This window comes from Symphalangus syndactylus, chromosome 5, assembly GCF_028878055.3.
Source record: "Symphalangus syndactylus isolate Jambi chromosome 5, NHGRI_mSymSyn1-v2.1_pri, whole genome shotgun sequence".
In the NCBI taxonomy this organism is placed as follows: domain Eukaryota; kingdom Metazoa; phylum Chordata; class Mammalia; order Primates; family Hylobatidae; genus Symphalangus; species Symphalangus syndactylus.
This window is the reverse complement of record NC_072427.2, coordinates 130,671,517-130,686,839: the sequence shown is the minus strand read 5'-3', so window position 1 is coordinate 130,686,839 and position 15,323 is coordinate 130,671,517. Positions and strand designations below refer to the sequence as shown.

Below are 15,323 nucleotides of genomic sequence, written 5' to 3'. Positions count from 1 at the left end.
GAAGAAGTGCTGCCTTCAAGGAGCCAATTAATGATCCTTCCCAAGATGAACCTACAGCAGATTGAAGCATTGAGGCCATCTCCCTATTGCCTAGATGGGGAAACTGGGGCAGAGTTTGTCTAGAGCCCTAGACCTGATCCATGAACCCAGAGGTCTCCCTGTGAGGCTGTGAGGAGTTGGATGGACCCAGGAGCCTTGACTGTAAACCTAGGTGGGCAGCTTCGTGGCTGATGGCAACAGATTGACAATGCCACCAATTCTCACCATACACTATACCATACTCTTGCACAGAATAGAAGCTTAGGATGTTTGCAGGGTTAAATCCTGCTTGCCATTAGGGCAGGCCAAATGTGGATCCCCCTGGCATACTCTCTACCCTGGGTGCTAGCCTGGCCCCAGGATGGCCTCAAGCCACTTCATGATGCCTTGAAAAGCTTGAGGGTACTCTCAGCTGGGCCACCCAAGCAGGAGCCCTGGCCTCAACTGGGCTAAACCACTTCCCCCAGGTTTTAAGATGAGGCTGCCTGCGCCCAGGTCCTTGGGATGTCCAGTGCCTCCCAGCCCTCCCTGAGGCCCGTCTCCTGCCCTCAGCTCCCTGCCCCTGCCCCTCACTTCCTGGCCATGCCTCCCTAGCCCTCAGCCTCTGGCCCCAGCCACTGAGCACCCCTCCCTCACCTTCAAGGCACAGGTGGCCGAGGGCCTGCTGTCTTCTGCTTGGCATGGGTCTGGCAGGGAGTGGGAGACCCAGGCGGGCATCTGCCTCAGGAGCATCACGGCGGCTCTCCAGCTGGGTGGCAAGATCAGGAACTTATACTCTGACTCAGAGCTCCACCTTCCTGGCCACAGCTTGGCAGTAGCTGGGATTGCTCTGGGAGTGGTTTGAGTGAGTAGACAGATAGGGTGCATGGGCCTAGATCTCTTCATATCAAAGAAATCACAGGTCTTTAGGTCATAGAAATACAGGGACCCGCAGGGCTCTGGCCTTTGGGGTCAGCAGTCCGTAGCCCCCAGCCACTCAGAATGACCAGGTCTTCAAGGGCACAGTAGGTGGCAAGAAGAGGACACTGGACCCACACAACTGTAGGACTAGCCCGCCATAATTTGGGAAAGCTCTGTCTCTTCAACTTATAGATGTCATGGCTCATAGATGCCCCTCCAGGAGGATGTGACCATTGCTCCCAACTCCACTTCAGTTTCATGGCTTGGTACCCCAGGAGCTGTGACCTTCATGGGGTCCCTGGCCACAACTCCCAAACAGAGGAGGGTCAGGGCTCCCAAAGCTAGAGGGTGAAGAAAGAAAATAATTGCCCAATACTTTGTGAGAAAAGGGTCTGGGGCAACCATCCCCTGTCCCCCCTTCTGGGAGGCCAGGTGGAGAGAGGGCGTGTCCAGCCCCTGCTTGGTCTCAGGACAGCTTGGAGGATGCGCCCGCCCCACCCAGATGATTCCTATCTCTAGCCTGGTGGCTCATTGAGGGGCCTGACAAGGGCAGCTTTGCCTGCTCTGCTGCCTGACTGTGTACACTGGGAGTTTCCTGTCTGAGCTATTGCCTGGGGCCCCACAACCGGCTTTTCTGGCCCATAGATAGAGGTGCTTTTTTGAAATTGAGGATGAGATCTGAACATGGGACAGATGGGGCGTGAATGCAGGGATGGAACCCGGTGGGAGGTACCTGTGGGAACTCTTCACGTGCCTGGCTCTCCAGAAAGTGGAGGGGCCTTAGCCTGCTGTTCTCCCGGCTTCGTTCCTTGCCCTGCCCTCCTCTCCTTTGCCAAGGACGGAGACTCAGCACCACATCCCTCAGCAAACTTCACAAATTCAATTTAGCTCATGTACCTAGTAAGCATCTGCTGCATACATCCTACTAAGAGAGGAAATCCTAAGCTTGAAGTTGCTGACAGTCTGGCTGAAGAGCCAGATGCATCCAACCCCTCAGAGGCTCAGAGATCCAAGTTTCCCTATGGTGACAGGGGGCATCTTAGAAGGATCAATAACAATCCTTCCTTCACATTTGTGAGGATCCATGGTTTACAGCAGTAGTCCCCAACCTTTTTTAGTGCCAGGGACTGGTTTCATGGAAGTTAATTTTTCCACGGGTGGGCAGGAGATGGTTTTGGGATGATTCAAGTGCCTTACATTTATTGTGCACTTTATTTCTATTATTATCATATTGTCATATATAATGAAATAATTATACAATTCACCATAATGTAGAATCAGTGGGAACCCTGAGCTTGTTTTCCTGCAACTAGATGGTCCCATCTGGGGGTTATGGGAGAGAGTGACAGATCATCAGGCATTAGATTTTCATAAGGAATGTGCAACCTAGATCACTCGAGTGTACAGTTCACAATAGGGTTTGTGCTCCTATGAGAATCTAATGCCACTGCTGATCTGACAGGAGGTGGGTTTCAGGTGGTAATACAAGTGATGGGGAGTGGCTGTAAATACAGATGAAGCTTTGCTCACTCGCCCACCGTTCACCACCTGCTGTGTGGCCTGGTTCCAAACAGGCCACGGACTGGTACTGGTCTGTGGCCAGGGGATTGGGGGCCCCTGGTTTACAGCGCTCTGCTGCACAACTAAGAACTGGCTAGGGAACACAGAAGATGGAAAATGGATTCCAGCTGGAGAGGGAAAGAATGGATCTGAAAAGGCCTCACAGAGGAGGTGACATCTGAATTGGGCTTTAGACGAGGGATGGGATTTCAACAGCTAGTGAGCCTAGGGACTACTAGGAGGAAGAGAGAGGCATCCTAGGAGGAAGGAACAGCATGAACACGGGCAGGGAGGCCAGAAAGCAGGGCACGCTTAGGTATGCAGGTGGTCTGGTGTCTGTGCAGTGAGTTGTGTGGGAGGAGATACCGGGGGTAGAGAGTGGAACACAGGGGTGGTAGAAATTGGGCAGAAAGAAGGGGGCTTTGTGAAAGAACAAATCTGGAAAACAGCCAGGTAAGGCCCCTCTGCTCTCTGGAGGGCCAGGCATATGAAGAGGTCCCACAGATACCACCAACTTGGTTCTGGCCCTGCATTTGGACCCAGTCTGCCCTGTGTTCAGAGGTCACCCTTCATTCCATACTAGATTATGGTCCAAATAATCATGACCCTAAAAGGCCGTACTTTATATTTGGACATAGTCTCTAAGCAGTAGGGGGCTATTGATGGTTTTTGAGCAGGAGAGCTGAACTTTAAGAAGGCAAGGATGATTGATGTTGAAACAAGGGATCAATTAGGAGGTGAGATGTGAACCATCTGGGATAGGGGAAGTAAGGTGGGAAGTTAAGGGAGAGATAAGGCCAGAACAGGCCATACAAGCTAAGTCCAGCAGCTTCTGTGGCAACTCGACCCACAGCACTATACTGTCCTGAAAGTCATGGGGTCCCATCTGTCTCCTCATCACTTCCACTCCCCCATCCTTCCCAATCAGATAGGCCAGAGTGAGCCCCAAACACCAGGGCATTTCTCAAGGCCTCCTATTTGGCCTCTTCTCACTGAAGAAGCCCAGCCACAACTCCCAACTCCACACTCATCCATTCTACGCAATGTGTGGAAAATCTAGGTCTCCAACCCGTATGTTTCCTCACTGTCTATCAACTCCTCGAGAGCAGAGTCTCAACTCATTTTAGTTAAATTAAATCAAATTGAATAGGGGGCTGATGGGAGGTTGGTGGAAATTTCTTCCCCCACATCCTCTGTGGTGCCTCTGTCCCAGGTGGGAGCCAGCGTGACCTTGAACTAAGTGGACCGATCTACTGGAAAGTATTTACCGACTGCCTGCTGGGTGCCCATCTCTGTGCTGACCACTCGGGTGGGGTCTGGAATAAAACAACCAAGAATGTATAATCTAGAAAGGGGAGGAAAGGGGGCAAAATTAAAGGGTAAATTGTCCAGTGTGGGCTCTAAGTGGGACAGGAGGGGAGCAGAGGACTGGGGCGGGTGGAAGTGGACTGGGATGGTGAGTAAGGAGCGTCAGGCAAACAATGACATCCCCATGTCAGGGTGCGGGTGCCAAAGCAGCAATCTTGGTACACAACTGCTGCTCCAAGTCAAGTGCTCCTTTGGCAGAGTTCCTTCTGTGTGGAAATTCTGAACCCATCTCTGCGACAAGGGGAAGGAACAGTTTCTTTCCACCCAGCACTGATGACCAGAGAGCCCCAGGATCCTCAGATCCCCTGGGCTACTTGGGCCCAGCCTTGCTGCTGTGTGCGCTGAGGCCTCTGACTCCAGGCCCATCGCCAGGCTTGTTACCTGGCACTTCAGCTGGGGTGAACAGGCACTGCCTCTGCCAGCAGCCTCTTGGCCTAGGTAACCCAATATTGAAAAGCACGTTCCTCCCAGAAGCCCAGTGGATGCCACTCCCCTGTGGGCCCAGCAAGGATGACTCCTCACTGTCCTCTTTCCAGGGGCCTCAGGGCCCTGTCCCTTCCTTCCCACCTCCTGCCGGCAGCACCTGTCTCCAGCCTCCTCTCTGCCTCCTGCAGCCTGTGAGCTTTAGAAACACTCCCTTCAACCTCTCGTTCTTCTGCCGAAAAGCACCTAACACTTTTCCAGTCTTTGCCAACAAACTCTGGATTCCAATACCTTCCATAAACCAGGTGGGGCCCAGGAGCAGCTCTATGTATACATGGAATTTTAGCATACAATAAAGGAAGTATGTGAAATCAGGGTGAAAGCGTAAGAATTAAAGAAAGAGGAGCCAGGCGCGGTGGCTCACGCCTGTAATCCCAGCACTTTGGGAGGCTGAGGTGGGCTGATCACGAGGTCAGGAGATCGAGACCATTCTTGCTAACACAGTGAAACCCCATCTCCACTACACAAAAAATTAGCCAGGCATGGTCGTGGGTGCCGGTAGTCCCAGCTACTCGGGAGGCTGAGGCAGGAGAATGGCATGAACCCGGGAGGCAGAGGTTGCAGTGAGCCAAGATCGCACCACTGCACTCCAGCCTGGGAAGGAAGTTTTTTTGAGACAGAGTTTCACTCTGTCTCAAAAAAAAAAAAAAAAAAGAAAGAAAGAGGAAAGAAACATGAAAGGTGACTCGCCAGTCAAGACAGGTTTACTTAAGAGAAAACAAACCTGAGAGGGGCCTCTGGCAAAGTTAGGTCAGAGGCATACTCTCTTACAGACTAAGAGTTTTTAAGGATTCAGAGTGGGAGAGTTTATCTTAGCCTTGGACTGCTTCTGTGTCTCTTTGTTGTGCTTATCTGGGAGGGAGAGTTGTGTGTCTGTTCCCATACATCTTCCTGTAGCTGCAGGCATACCCCCCCACCCCCCACTGGAGTCTGCTTTTAGCTTCCCTATCTTAGTGCACCTGAAGGGAAAGGAATGTGCTTATTAAGGCCCAATGTTTTACTGGGACCCATTGTATGTGGGTGAAGTTTGGCAGTTACCCAAGAGACGTTCCCCTACCTCCCTCTGTGCCCAAGCTGTCTTATCTGTGTTTTACTGCCTGCTCTTTCTGACTGCTTGTAGTTAGAAGAGAAGTGATTTCCTTGAAATGCATGAGGCTAGAAAGGGAGCTGGAACTTAGAGTGGTGGTGTTTGTCTGAGATGACGGTGCTCCTGCTCTGTCAGAAAGGATGGACCATTCATTATTGGAAAAGCTTGCTTACCATTTGGAATAAAATCAAATTAACTTCACAAAATAAATTCCAGATAGCTTAAATATCTAACCATTAAAATAAAACTATATATAATTTAAAATGAAATATGAGAGTACATTTATATAATGTTGGGTGGAGGAGGATCTTCCTAAACAAGGTATAAAACCTAGAAGCAAGTAGGGAAATATTGCCAGTTTTGAATACACAGAAATTTTAAACTTCGGTAAAGCAAAAGATGCCATAAGCAGAGTTCCACCTGTACAATAGATCTCACATTTCCCCTCTTAATAAATATTCATGCATAACAAAATCACTTAAAAAAAAAGATATAGAGGAGAGTCTTGCCCTACCAGGTACTAAGATAAATTACAAAGCCATACTAAAAACAGTATATTATGGGAACAAAATGGAGGGATCAGAGACAGACCCCTGCTTTTCAAGGGAACTTAATATATGATAAAATTGGCACCACAAGTCAATGGGAAAAGAATAAACTGTTTAATGGGTGACATGGCAAAAGTGACTTACTATATAGAGTAAAAGAAAACAGCATTCCCATTTAATACCACATAAAAAGGCAGGCTATAAAAAATTAACACAGGGAAAAACCAGGGAAATGCAAATTCATCAGAAATGCAAATAAAAATGAAAGTGAGATTTTACTATAGCTACTAAATTGGAAAACATTGAGAAAGTAGGATAATGGCAAATGTTGGTGGGGATATGGGAACAGAGTCACCACTGTGCTCTGCTGTGGAAGAGGAGACTATCAGGTCAGTGAGGACACTCTGTCATCACTTAGTCAAAGTAAGGATATCGGACAGCAATTCTGATTTGGATATAGAAAGATATGTATGAGGGTCGGGTGTGGTAGCTCATGCCTGTAATTCCAGCACTGTAAGAGGCCGGGGGCGGGGGGGATCATTTGAGGTCAGGAGTTCGAGACCAGCCTGGCCAACATGGTGAAACCCTGTCTCTACTAAAAATACAAAAATTAGTTGGGCGTGGTGGTGGGTGCCTAGAATCCCAGCTACTCAGGAGGCTGAGGTAGAACCGCTTGAACCCAGGAGACAGAGGTTGCAGTGAACCGAGATCACACCACTGCCCTCCAGCCTGGGTGACAGAGCAAGACTCTATCTCAAAAAAAAAAGAGAAAGAAAGAAAGAAAGGGAAAGAAAGAAAGAAAGAAAGGGAAAGAAAGAAAGAAAGATGTGTATGAGGGCATTCACTCCACATCACTTACAGTATGAGAAATGTGGAACCAGCCCATGTGAGAGCGTGGCCGGAAGCATGAATGGGGAGTGAAGGACATGCAACCTGATGCAGTCATTCAAAGCAACACACAAGATGCACGCAGAGCAACACGATGGGTCTGGGACACTCAGTGTTGACAGGAAGAGTCAGGAAACACTGGTAAATCTATCAAGGCATCCACAACAACTTCAATATGGCCAGGGAATATATTCAAATAAAATACACATTGAATACAGTAAAATAATTGCCTTTCTGCTGGGAGGGGATGGGGAAAGTTTTGTGGGTATAGGGAAATAGCAATCAATCAAGAAAGCTGGGAGGGGCCCCCCAGGGACCAGTGAGGATATTGGGCCATGTCTTGGAGTCCTCTGCACCTCAAGTGAGATATTTTTTTTTCCCTCCAGCTTTTTCCCAGAGGTGGCTGCCACTGCTCCTGTCCAAGCCATTATCTCCACTTAACTCCTACATCGCCTAACAGGTCTCCCTGCTTCTACTTTTGCCTTCCTATAAGCCACTCTCTACAGAAAAGCAAGAGTGATCTCCTGAAAACATAAGCGAGATTATGTGACTGGCCGGATTCAAGCCCGCCCCTCACTTCTGGCGGCTGACTTCAGACCTTCTCTGAAGGTCTGTGTGGTCGGGCTGCTCACGTTTGTCCTACTTTTCCCTTCACACCCAAGCTCCAGCTACACTGGTCCTTCATGCCCAGCCTCCTTCCCACGTTGGGAATTTGGCCTGAAGTCCTTGACCCCACTCTGTTCATAGCTGCTCTGTCTCATCCATCACAGCCCTGCTCAAATGCCATTTTCTGTGGCAGCCCTCCTGGGCCACCCTCTATAATGTATGGGGCCTGGGCCACCCTCCACCTCTCATCTACCTACTTGCTTCTGTGTTGCTCTAGTAACATAACTTATCATATGCTCATTAATCTTGTTTTCTTATTCTTTTTGCCTTTTTCCACCAGACTGTAACCCTTTTCAGGACATGGACATTGCCTGTCTTGTTCATCAGCTGGAAATACCTAATGCCCACCAGTAAAGGAATGGCTAAATTAGTTACAACACTTTCACACACATTACACAGATGTCAACAGGAGCAAAGTGGCTCTCACTTATTGAATGTTTACAAAGTAGCAGGGACTGGTCTAAGTATTTTATATTGCCTGCGAAGCAGATACTATTATTATCTCATTTTAAAGAAGCAGAATTGAAACACAGAGAGGGTAAGAACCTTGCTCAAGGTCACGATGGTAAGTGACGGAGCTGTGACACTAGCTAGTTTGGATTTAACCACTATGATCCCAGGTAGAAAGCTGCTGACCTGGAAAACTGAGATTCTGTACTGTGTTTTTATTTTATTTTATTTTATTTATTATTTTTTGAGACGGAGTCTCACTCTGTTGCCCAGGCTGGAGTCCAGTGGTGTAATCTGGGCTCACTGCAACCTCCACCTCCTGGGTTCAAGCAATTTTCCTGCCTCAGCCTCCTGAGTAGCTGGGATTACAGGAGTGAGCCACCACGCTGGGCTAATTTTTGTATTTTTTGTAGAGAAGGAGTTTCACCATATGGGCCAGGCTGGTGTCAAACTCCTGACCTCAGCTGATCCACCCACCTCGGCCTCCCAAAGTGCTGGGATTATAGGCATGAGCCACCGTGCCCAGCCTGCACTGTCTTTTTAAAAGTCTTCTTCTATGTGCCTATGTTCCTTGATAAATAAAATCCAATTTCCTAAAACAAATGTACAATGAAGAATATAATTTTCATGACATAAAGTAAAACAAGCCTTACAGCTTCTCTGGGTAAGACGAGATTAAAAAAATCAACCATGGAAGTTAATATGTTGAGATGTCCCAGAACTTCTGGCCAACAAACTAGATGTGACTCTATTTCATGATGACAAGATAACAAAGTATAAACATTACAAGGAAGGACCTTCACTCCAATGTAGGTAATGTTTGTATTCTTAGTGTCATCAATGTATCTGGCTCATGAATATTTTCTGCTCTGCCTTTTCTTTACAAAATATTAAGGGCAGCTTAGTGTTTTTCTTTTCTTTTCTTTTCTTTTCTTTTCGAGAGAGTCTCGCTCTGTTGCCCAGACTGGAATGCAGTGGCACGATCTCAGCTCATTGCAACCTCTGCTTCCCAAGCTCAAGCGTGATTCTCCCATGATAGCCTCCCGAGTAACTGGGACTACAGGCACACATCACCACGCCTAGCTAATTTTTGTTTTTTTTTTTTGTAGAGACAGGGTTTTGCCATGTTGCCCAGGCCAGTCTCAAGCACCTGGGCTCAAGCAGTCTGCCCACCTCAGCGTCCCAAAGCACTGGGATTACAAGCATGAGCTACTGTGCCTGGCCCTTTTCATTTTCAAAGCACTTGTATCCACAGCTCAATATTTCTCTTCCTGCCATTACAACTTGTGGCCTCTGGTTTCAGCTAGATGCCAGGCTTTATTTCCCTGCTCTGTACTCTCTTGCTCACACAGTGAGGTGCCAAGAGCCTTCTGCACACTGAGTTTACTCCTTATCACACATCACTTTGGTAAGGATGACATCGTCATTATCTCAAGACTGAGTATGGTATAGCGGTCTAGACTTTAAGTTTAATAGACCTGGGTTTGTACCTTCATTCTGTTATATATAAACTACGTGGACTTGGGTGAGTTTATCCCTCTAAGCCTGCGTTTCTCCATCTGTAAAGCGGGAAGCCTAACAGTTTCTACCTCATGGGATGGTTGTCCAGAATAAATGAGGTAAAGGCCTTAGCACATGACTGGCACATGGCTGATTGTTAGTGATGGATTCACTGTAAGTGATCCACAGTACAGTAACATCAGGGATACAAAGATATCTTCGCTGCCCCAAGGACCTCCCAATTTAAGTTGGATGAGGCAAGAAGGTTACACAGATAGTTTCAGGACAATCATGTCATATATGAGAAGAGAGGTAAAAATAAGCTGCTCAGAGAGCTTGGCCACTCAGGGCTGGGGAGGTCAGAAGAGAGCCTGGAGGAGGAAGAATTTGAATTTGCTCTTGAAGAAGGAAGGATATGGGCCTGACAAATGAAGAGGAGGGGAGAGGACATTTTTCTCCGATGAGGTGGCATCAGTAAAGGAATGATGGTTGGAGAAGGGAATTAAGGAGGTTCATGGATACGGAGTGAAAGAATTGCAATCTTTCTTCAGTCAGCAGTGGAACTCATGGAAGGTTTTTGAGCAGAGAGAGTTTAAGAAAGAGAGGAAACCCTGCTCCTACAGTAGAACAAGTGACCCTCAGCACTGTGTGGTTAGGGTGAGCTGGAAGGCCTTCATCAGCCATCATGGGGCTCCTGGAGCAAGTGGTAGCCTGCGAAAGGCCCCAGATCAATGCCTTTCCCTCTTTATCTGCGAGGAACAGCCACCAGATTTAGTTTTCCCCAAATACACTATAGGATCCCAGAGCACGGCACACTTTGCATCAGGCTTTCCAACTATCACTGTGGGCCCCGAGGGGATGGAGCTCAGGAAAGAGAAATCTGCACGTTTGTGGAGGAGGAAGAGAAATTTGGAGCAGGGTCTGTGTGAGAGGGAGATGGTGGGAGGCCAGGTGGCAGCCTTCATTCATTTCTTCACTTTGCCTCTGGCCATCCCCCATTAAGCTAGAACAGAGTCCTGCTCCATCTTTGTTGAGGTGGTCTCATATCCTTCTGCTTCCCCCTCAGCCCAAGTAACCACTCATTTGCCTCCTGTTGCTGTAGACTAGGTGTGTCTTTTCTGGAATTTCACATAAATGGAATCATGCAGTGTTTGCTCTTTTGTGTGTGGCCCCTTTCATTTAGCATAAGGCTTTTGAGATTGGTCCAGGTTTTTGTGTGTAACAAGAGTTTACTTTTTCGTTGCTGTGTAGTATTCCATTGTAAAATTATTATAATTTGTTTATCCATTCATCAGTTGAAGGGCAAAATTTTTTCTTTTCTTTCTTCTTTTTGAGACAGAGTGTTGTTCTGTTACCCAGGCTGGAGTACAGTGGCACAATCAGGGCTCACTGCAGCCTTGACCTCCCTGGCTCCAGTGATCCTCTCACCTCAGCCTCCTGAGTAGCTGGGACCACAGGCATTTGCCACCATGCCCAGCTAATTAAAAAAAAAATTGGTAGAGTTGGGGTCTCACTATGTTGCCCAGGCTGGTCTTGAACTTCTGGGCTCAAGAAATCCACCCACCTCTTCCTCCCAAAGTGCTGAGATTACAGGTATGAGCCACGGCACACAGTCACAAAGTTCCTTCCCTTCATGCTTAGCAATCATAAATAAAGCTGCTGTAAACATTTGCACACAGGTTTCTGCATAAATACACATTTTCATTTCTCTTGGCTAAATCCCCAGACATGAAATGGCTGGGTCTGATTGATGTTTTTACAGAGTGATGGCATATCTGGGCTTCTCTGAAAATCCCAGCCTCCTGCACAGAGCCTCCTCTCTTTGGCACTTTCCCATTTTTCCTCCTCTCATTTTCCTCTCTTCCTCTCCCTTCATCCTCCTCTTTCTCCCACTGGCTTCCCTTTTCCCTCCTCCATCCCACAGTCCTCTCCTGCCAAGCTCCTGGGTTCTCCCACAGAGGGTTGATTGTAAAAGGCAGCCCTCATGTTTGCTTGGTCCGAGGCTGGCTGACCAAGCACCCACAACTAGACTCTGCCAAGCTTCTTGACATCAGCTCCTGAGCCAGGGCACCTCTGGGAGACTCCCAGACAGGGAGAGGGAAGGGGAGGTCTTCTAGCAAGTTCAGCCCTGCAGTAATTTAGCAAGGCTGGGTTTCTCCTAGTTCCACTGTCTTAAGAACTATGTCAGATGGTTCTAGTCTACCTGATGTTGTTTGGATGTTTGTCTCCTCCAAATCTCATGTTGAAATATGATCCCCAATGTTGGAAGTGGGGCCTAGTGGAAAGTATTTGGGTAATGGGGATGGATTTCTCATGAATGGCTCGGTCCTTCTGGTGGTAATGAGTTCTCGCTCTGAGTTCACGCAAGATCTAGTTGTTAAAAAAGAGTTGACCTCCCAACACCTCCTTGCTTCCCCTCTTGCCACCCAACACGCTTGCTCCCCGTCAGCCTTCTGCCATGAGTAAAAGCTTCCTGAGGGCTCACCAGAAGCCAAGCAGATGCTGGTGTCATGCTTGTATCACCTGCAGAACCTCTTTTCTTTGTAAATTACCTAGTCTCAGATATTCCTTTATACAATGCAAAATGGACTAATATACTACTCCATTCACTGGTGCTCTATGTTTTGACTGAATTGGGTTCCAGCCAAGTTCTAACAGAGAAAAATAATTCCCCATGGACACAATTTGGTTCAAACCCCGGAGTCAAGGGTCCCTGCCCACCACCCCACAGGGAAGGGAAGGCAGAAGGGGCAGTGTCAGGCCTGGGAGGGACATGAGCAGGAGATGCCTTCAGATCACGTCCTGGGTTTGACAAGGACAGCACAGCTGACGAGGGCCTTGGCTCCCTACTGACTTTAGGTTAATGTCCATTTGCATTTAGGAAGGCAGTGTGGGGGTGGACAGAACACCGGGTGGGGAGACTTCTGTATATTTTCACCGTCTCAGGTGAGTGTGAGAGGCAGCCGTGGTGTGGACTATCCAACCAAGTGGCCTCAGAGGCCTTTCTCACTGCTGATTTCTGGGGTCTGGCTTGTTCCTTGCTGCCTGGTGAGGCTATGCCATGCTTGGGCACAGAGAAGAGAATAAGGTGAGAGATTTGTGGGGTAAAACACAGACTAAAAATTGTGTTTGATGTCAGAAAGGAGGAACACAGCAAGGAAAGAGCTTTAAGTAACTAAAAATAAGCTGATATTTAGTGAGGGGACCGAGATTTGGGTTACATGAAAACGGAATTTGTGGCCTGTCCTTGGCAGGATCCAGGGCAGGGGACTCCTCCACCCCTCCCCACTGTGTGTGTGAGTGAGAACAGGTACGTATGTGGGTATGCTGTGAGCGTGTCTGAGTGGTGTGTAAGTGTGCAAGTGTGTGTTGTATGAGTGTGCTGTGTGAATATATTGTGTGAGTGGTGTGTGGTGTAAGTGTGTAAGTGTGTGTTGTATGAGTGTGTTGTGTGAATATATTGTGTGAGTGGTGTGTGGTATAAGTGTGCAAGTGTGTGTTGTATGAGTGTGCTGTGTGAATATATTGTGTGAGTGGTGTGTTGTGTAAGTGTGTAAGTGTGTGTTGTATGAGTGTGCTGTGTGAATATATTGTGTGAGTGTGTGTTGTGTAAGTGTGTAAGTGTGTGTTGTATGAGTGTGCTGTGTGAATATATTGTGTGAGTGTGTTGTGTAAGTGTGTAAGTGTGTGTTGTATGAGTGTGCTGTGTGAATATATTGTGTGAGTGGTGTGTGGTGTAAGTGTGCAAGTGTGTGTTGTATGAGTGTGCTGTGTGAATATATTGTGTGAGTGGTGTTGTGTAAGTGTGTAAGTGTGTGTTGTATGAGTGTGCTGTGTGAATATATTGTGTGAGTGGTGTGTGGTGTAAGTGTGTAAGTGTGTGTTGTATGAGTGTGCTGTGTGAATATATTGTGTGAGTGGTGTGTGGTGTAAGTGTGTAAGTGTGTGTTGTATGAGTGTGCTGTGTGAATATATTGTGTGAGTGGTGTGTGGTATAAGTGTGCAAGTGTGTGTTGTATGAGTGTGCTGTGTGAATATACTGTGTGAGTGGTGTGTTGTGTAAGTGTGTAAGTGTGTGTTGTATGAGTGTGCTGTGTGAATATATTGTGTGAGTGGTGTGTTGTGTAAGTGTGTAAGTGCGTGTTGTATGAGTGTGCTGTGTGAATATATTGTGTGAGTGTGTGTGTTGTGTGAGAGTACTTGGGAGGGGATGCTCACGTGTTCTTGCTTTGATCTTTAGGAGGAAGAAGGCTCCTGAGCTCTTGCTGGGAAATAAAGTCCAGTTGCACTGTGATGGATTAAAGTCAGCAGCCCTGTGGTGCTGGGCCTGTGGTCCTGGAGCCCCGTTTCTGGCTGTCCCGATGAGCCTCGGCCCTGCTTGCCCTGCCAGACAAGAATGAGTGCAAGTCTTGTAGCCAGTAAAGGCAAAATACCCTGGGGATTTTTTCAGTGCCATTTAGTTGGTTTTAAGGTTTGAGTTAAAGAATTTTCACTGAGGAAATAGAGGAGTGGCTGAGCTGGCCCTTCTGACACTGTGAGGGCTTCTTGGAGGGGCCCTGCCCAGCCTCTGCACTCTGTCTGGTTGGTGACTAGTGGGCTCCAGGGCCAGCATGGTGAGATGCCAGGCACCTGGAGGAGGCACTGGGGCAAAGGACATCCTGGGTGGTTGGGGTGGGAGGGGCAGGTCCTTTGGGGTGACTCTGCAGTCCTGGTTTCTGTCATCTAGGCAGCACCTGGGTGAGGCTGAACACATGGATGACCAAGCACCAAAGGCAGAAGAGGGTCCTCTGGTCTGTGAGGAGCAGGAAAGGGACAAGAGCCACCACCTGGAACCCTCTCCCTGCTGCCACCCCACAGCCTGTGAAAGCAGCCCCTGGCCCTGGGTGGAGTGGGCCCTGGTGGGGATGGGCTCCGGCCTCCTGTCCTGTGTGAGGGAGCTGGCAGCCTGGCAGAGACCCCTTGCCAAGGTGCAAATGACACTTCACCTCTCTCAACTGCTATTTCCCTTTGTGCACATGTATGTGTAAGGATTGGGTGGAGTGGGAGAGAGGAGTTCAAGTCCTTTTTCTGGTGATGTAGAAATTCAGAGGGAAGGACCCTGGGCTCCAAGAGCACAGACCTGACCCCCTGTAGTACCTGCCTTGTAGCCCTCAGCAACTGTCTGCTGCAAACAATAACCAAAGACACATTTGAAATTAACCAAACATCCTGGTTTGTCCAAGACCAAAGGGTTTCCTGGGACTCAGGACTTTTAGTGCTAAAACTGGAAAGTTCCAGGCAAACTGGGATGATCAGATCACTTATTTCTAATTTCTCTTGACAGTATTTTTGGAAGTAGAGACATACCCGTTATGCCAGACCCGGAGTACTCCTAGGCTTTGTAATTATTTGAGAAAGAATAATTTGATTACTTTCTGATTTTATTTTGGAGAATATGAAGAAAATCTGTATGTGCTGATTCTGAGTACATAAGCCAGTCCTGAGGTTAAGGGTTGACTGTGTCTGTATGTGGGATGCTGGTATAGTGGACACATGACCCCTAGAGTCCCTTTCCCCTTCCTCTGATAAGAAAGCACCGTTTTCCTTTAGGATTTTATGGAGCTGTCATCAGGGAATCATCCTCCTTTCTCAAAGGTGGGCCCCGACCAGTCTGGCCAGTCTCATTCTCATCATCTTAGACTCAGTGATTGGTTCAGGAACAATTAAATCTCCTCCTCTGCCTCCTCCTCTTCTACATCCTCCTTTTAAGGATTATATGAATATTGAGAAAGAGAGAGAAGAAGAGGTCAGCTTTGAGTTATTGGTGGCCATCTTTGTCACCATGTGGAAGGACT

General features: G+C 47.9%; 1 protein-coding gene across 2 annotated transcripts in view; it reads right to left on the bottom strand.

Moving 5' to 3' along the window:
- Positions 1-15,323, bottom strand: part of PLA2G4E (phospholipase A2 group IVE) — a 69,368-nt gene that overhangs the window by 38,125 nt on the left and 15,920 nt on the right. Inside the window, exon 1 of one of the 2 annotated variants that reach the window (XM_063639601.1) lies at positions 676-771. The exons of the other annotated variant lie outside the window; for it this stretch is intronic. Within the exon in view, the coding sequence (XP_063495671.1) occupies positions 676-771 (96 nt within the window). Of the gene's footprint in view, positions 1-675; positions 772-15,323 lie in introns of those variants that run through there. 2 annotated transcript variants of the gene reach the window in all.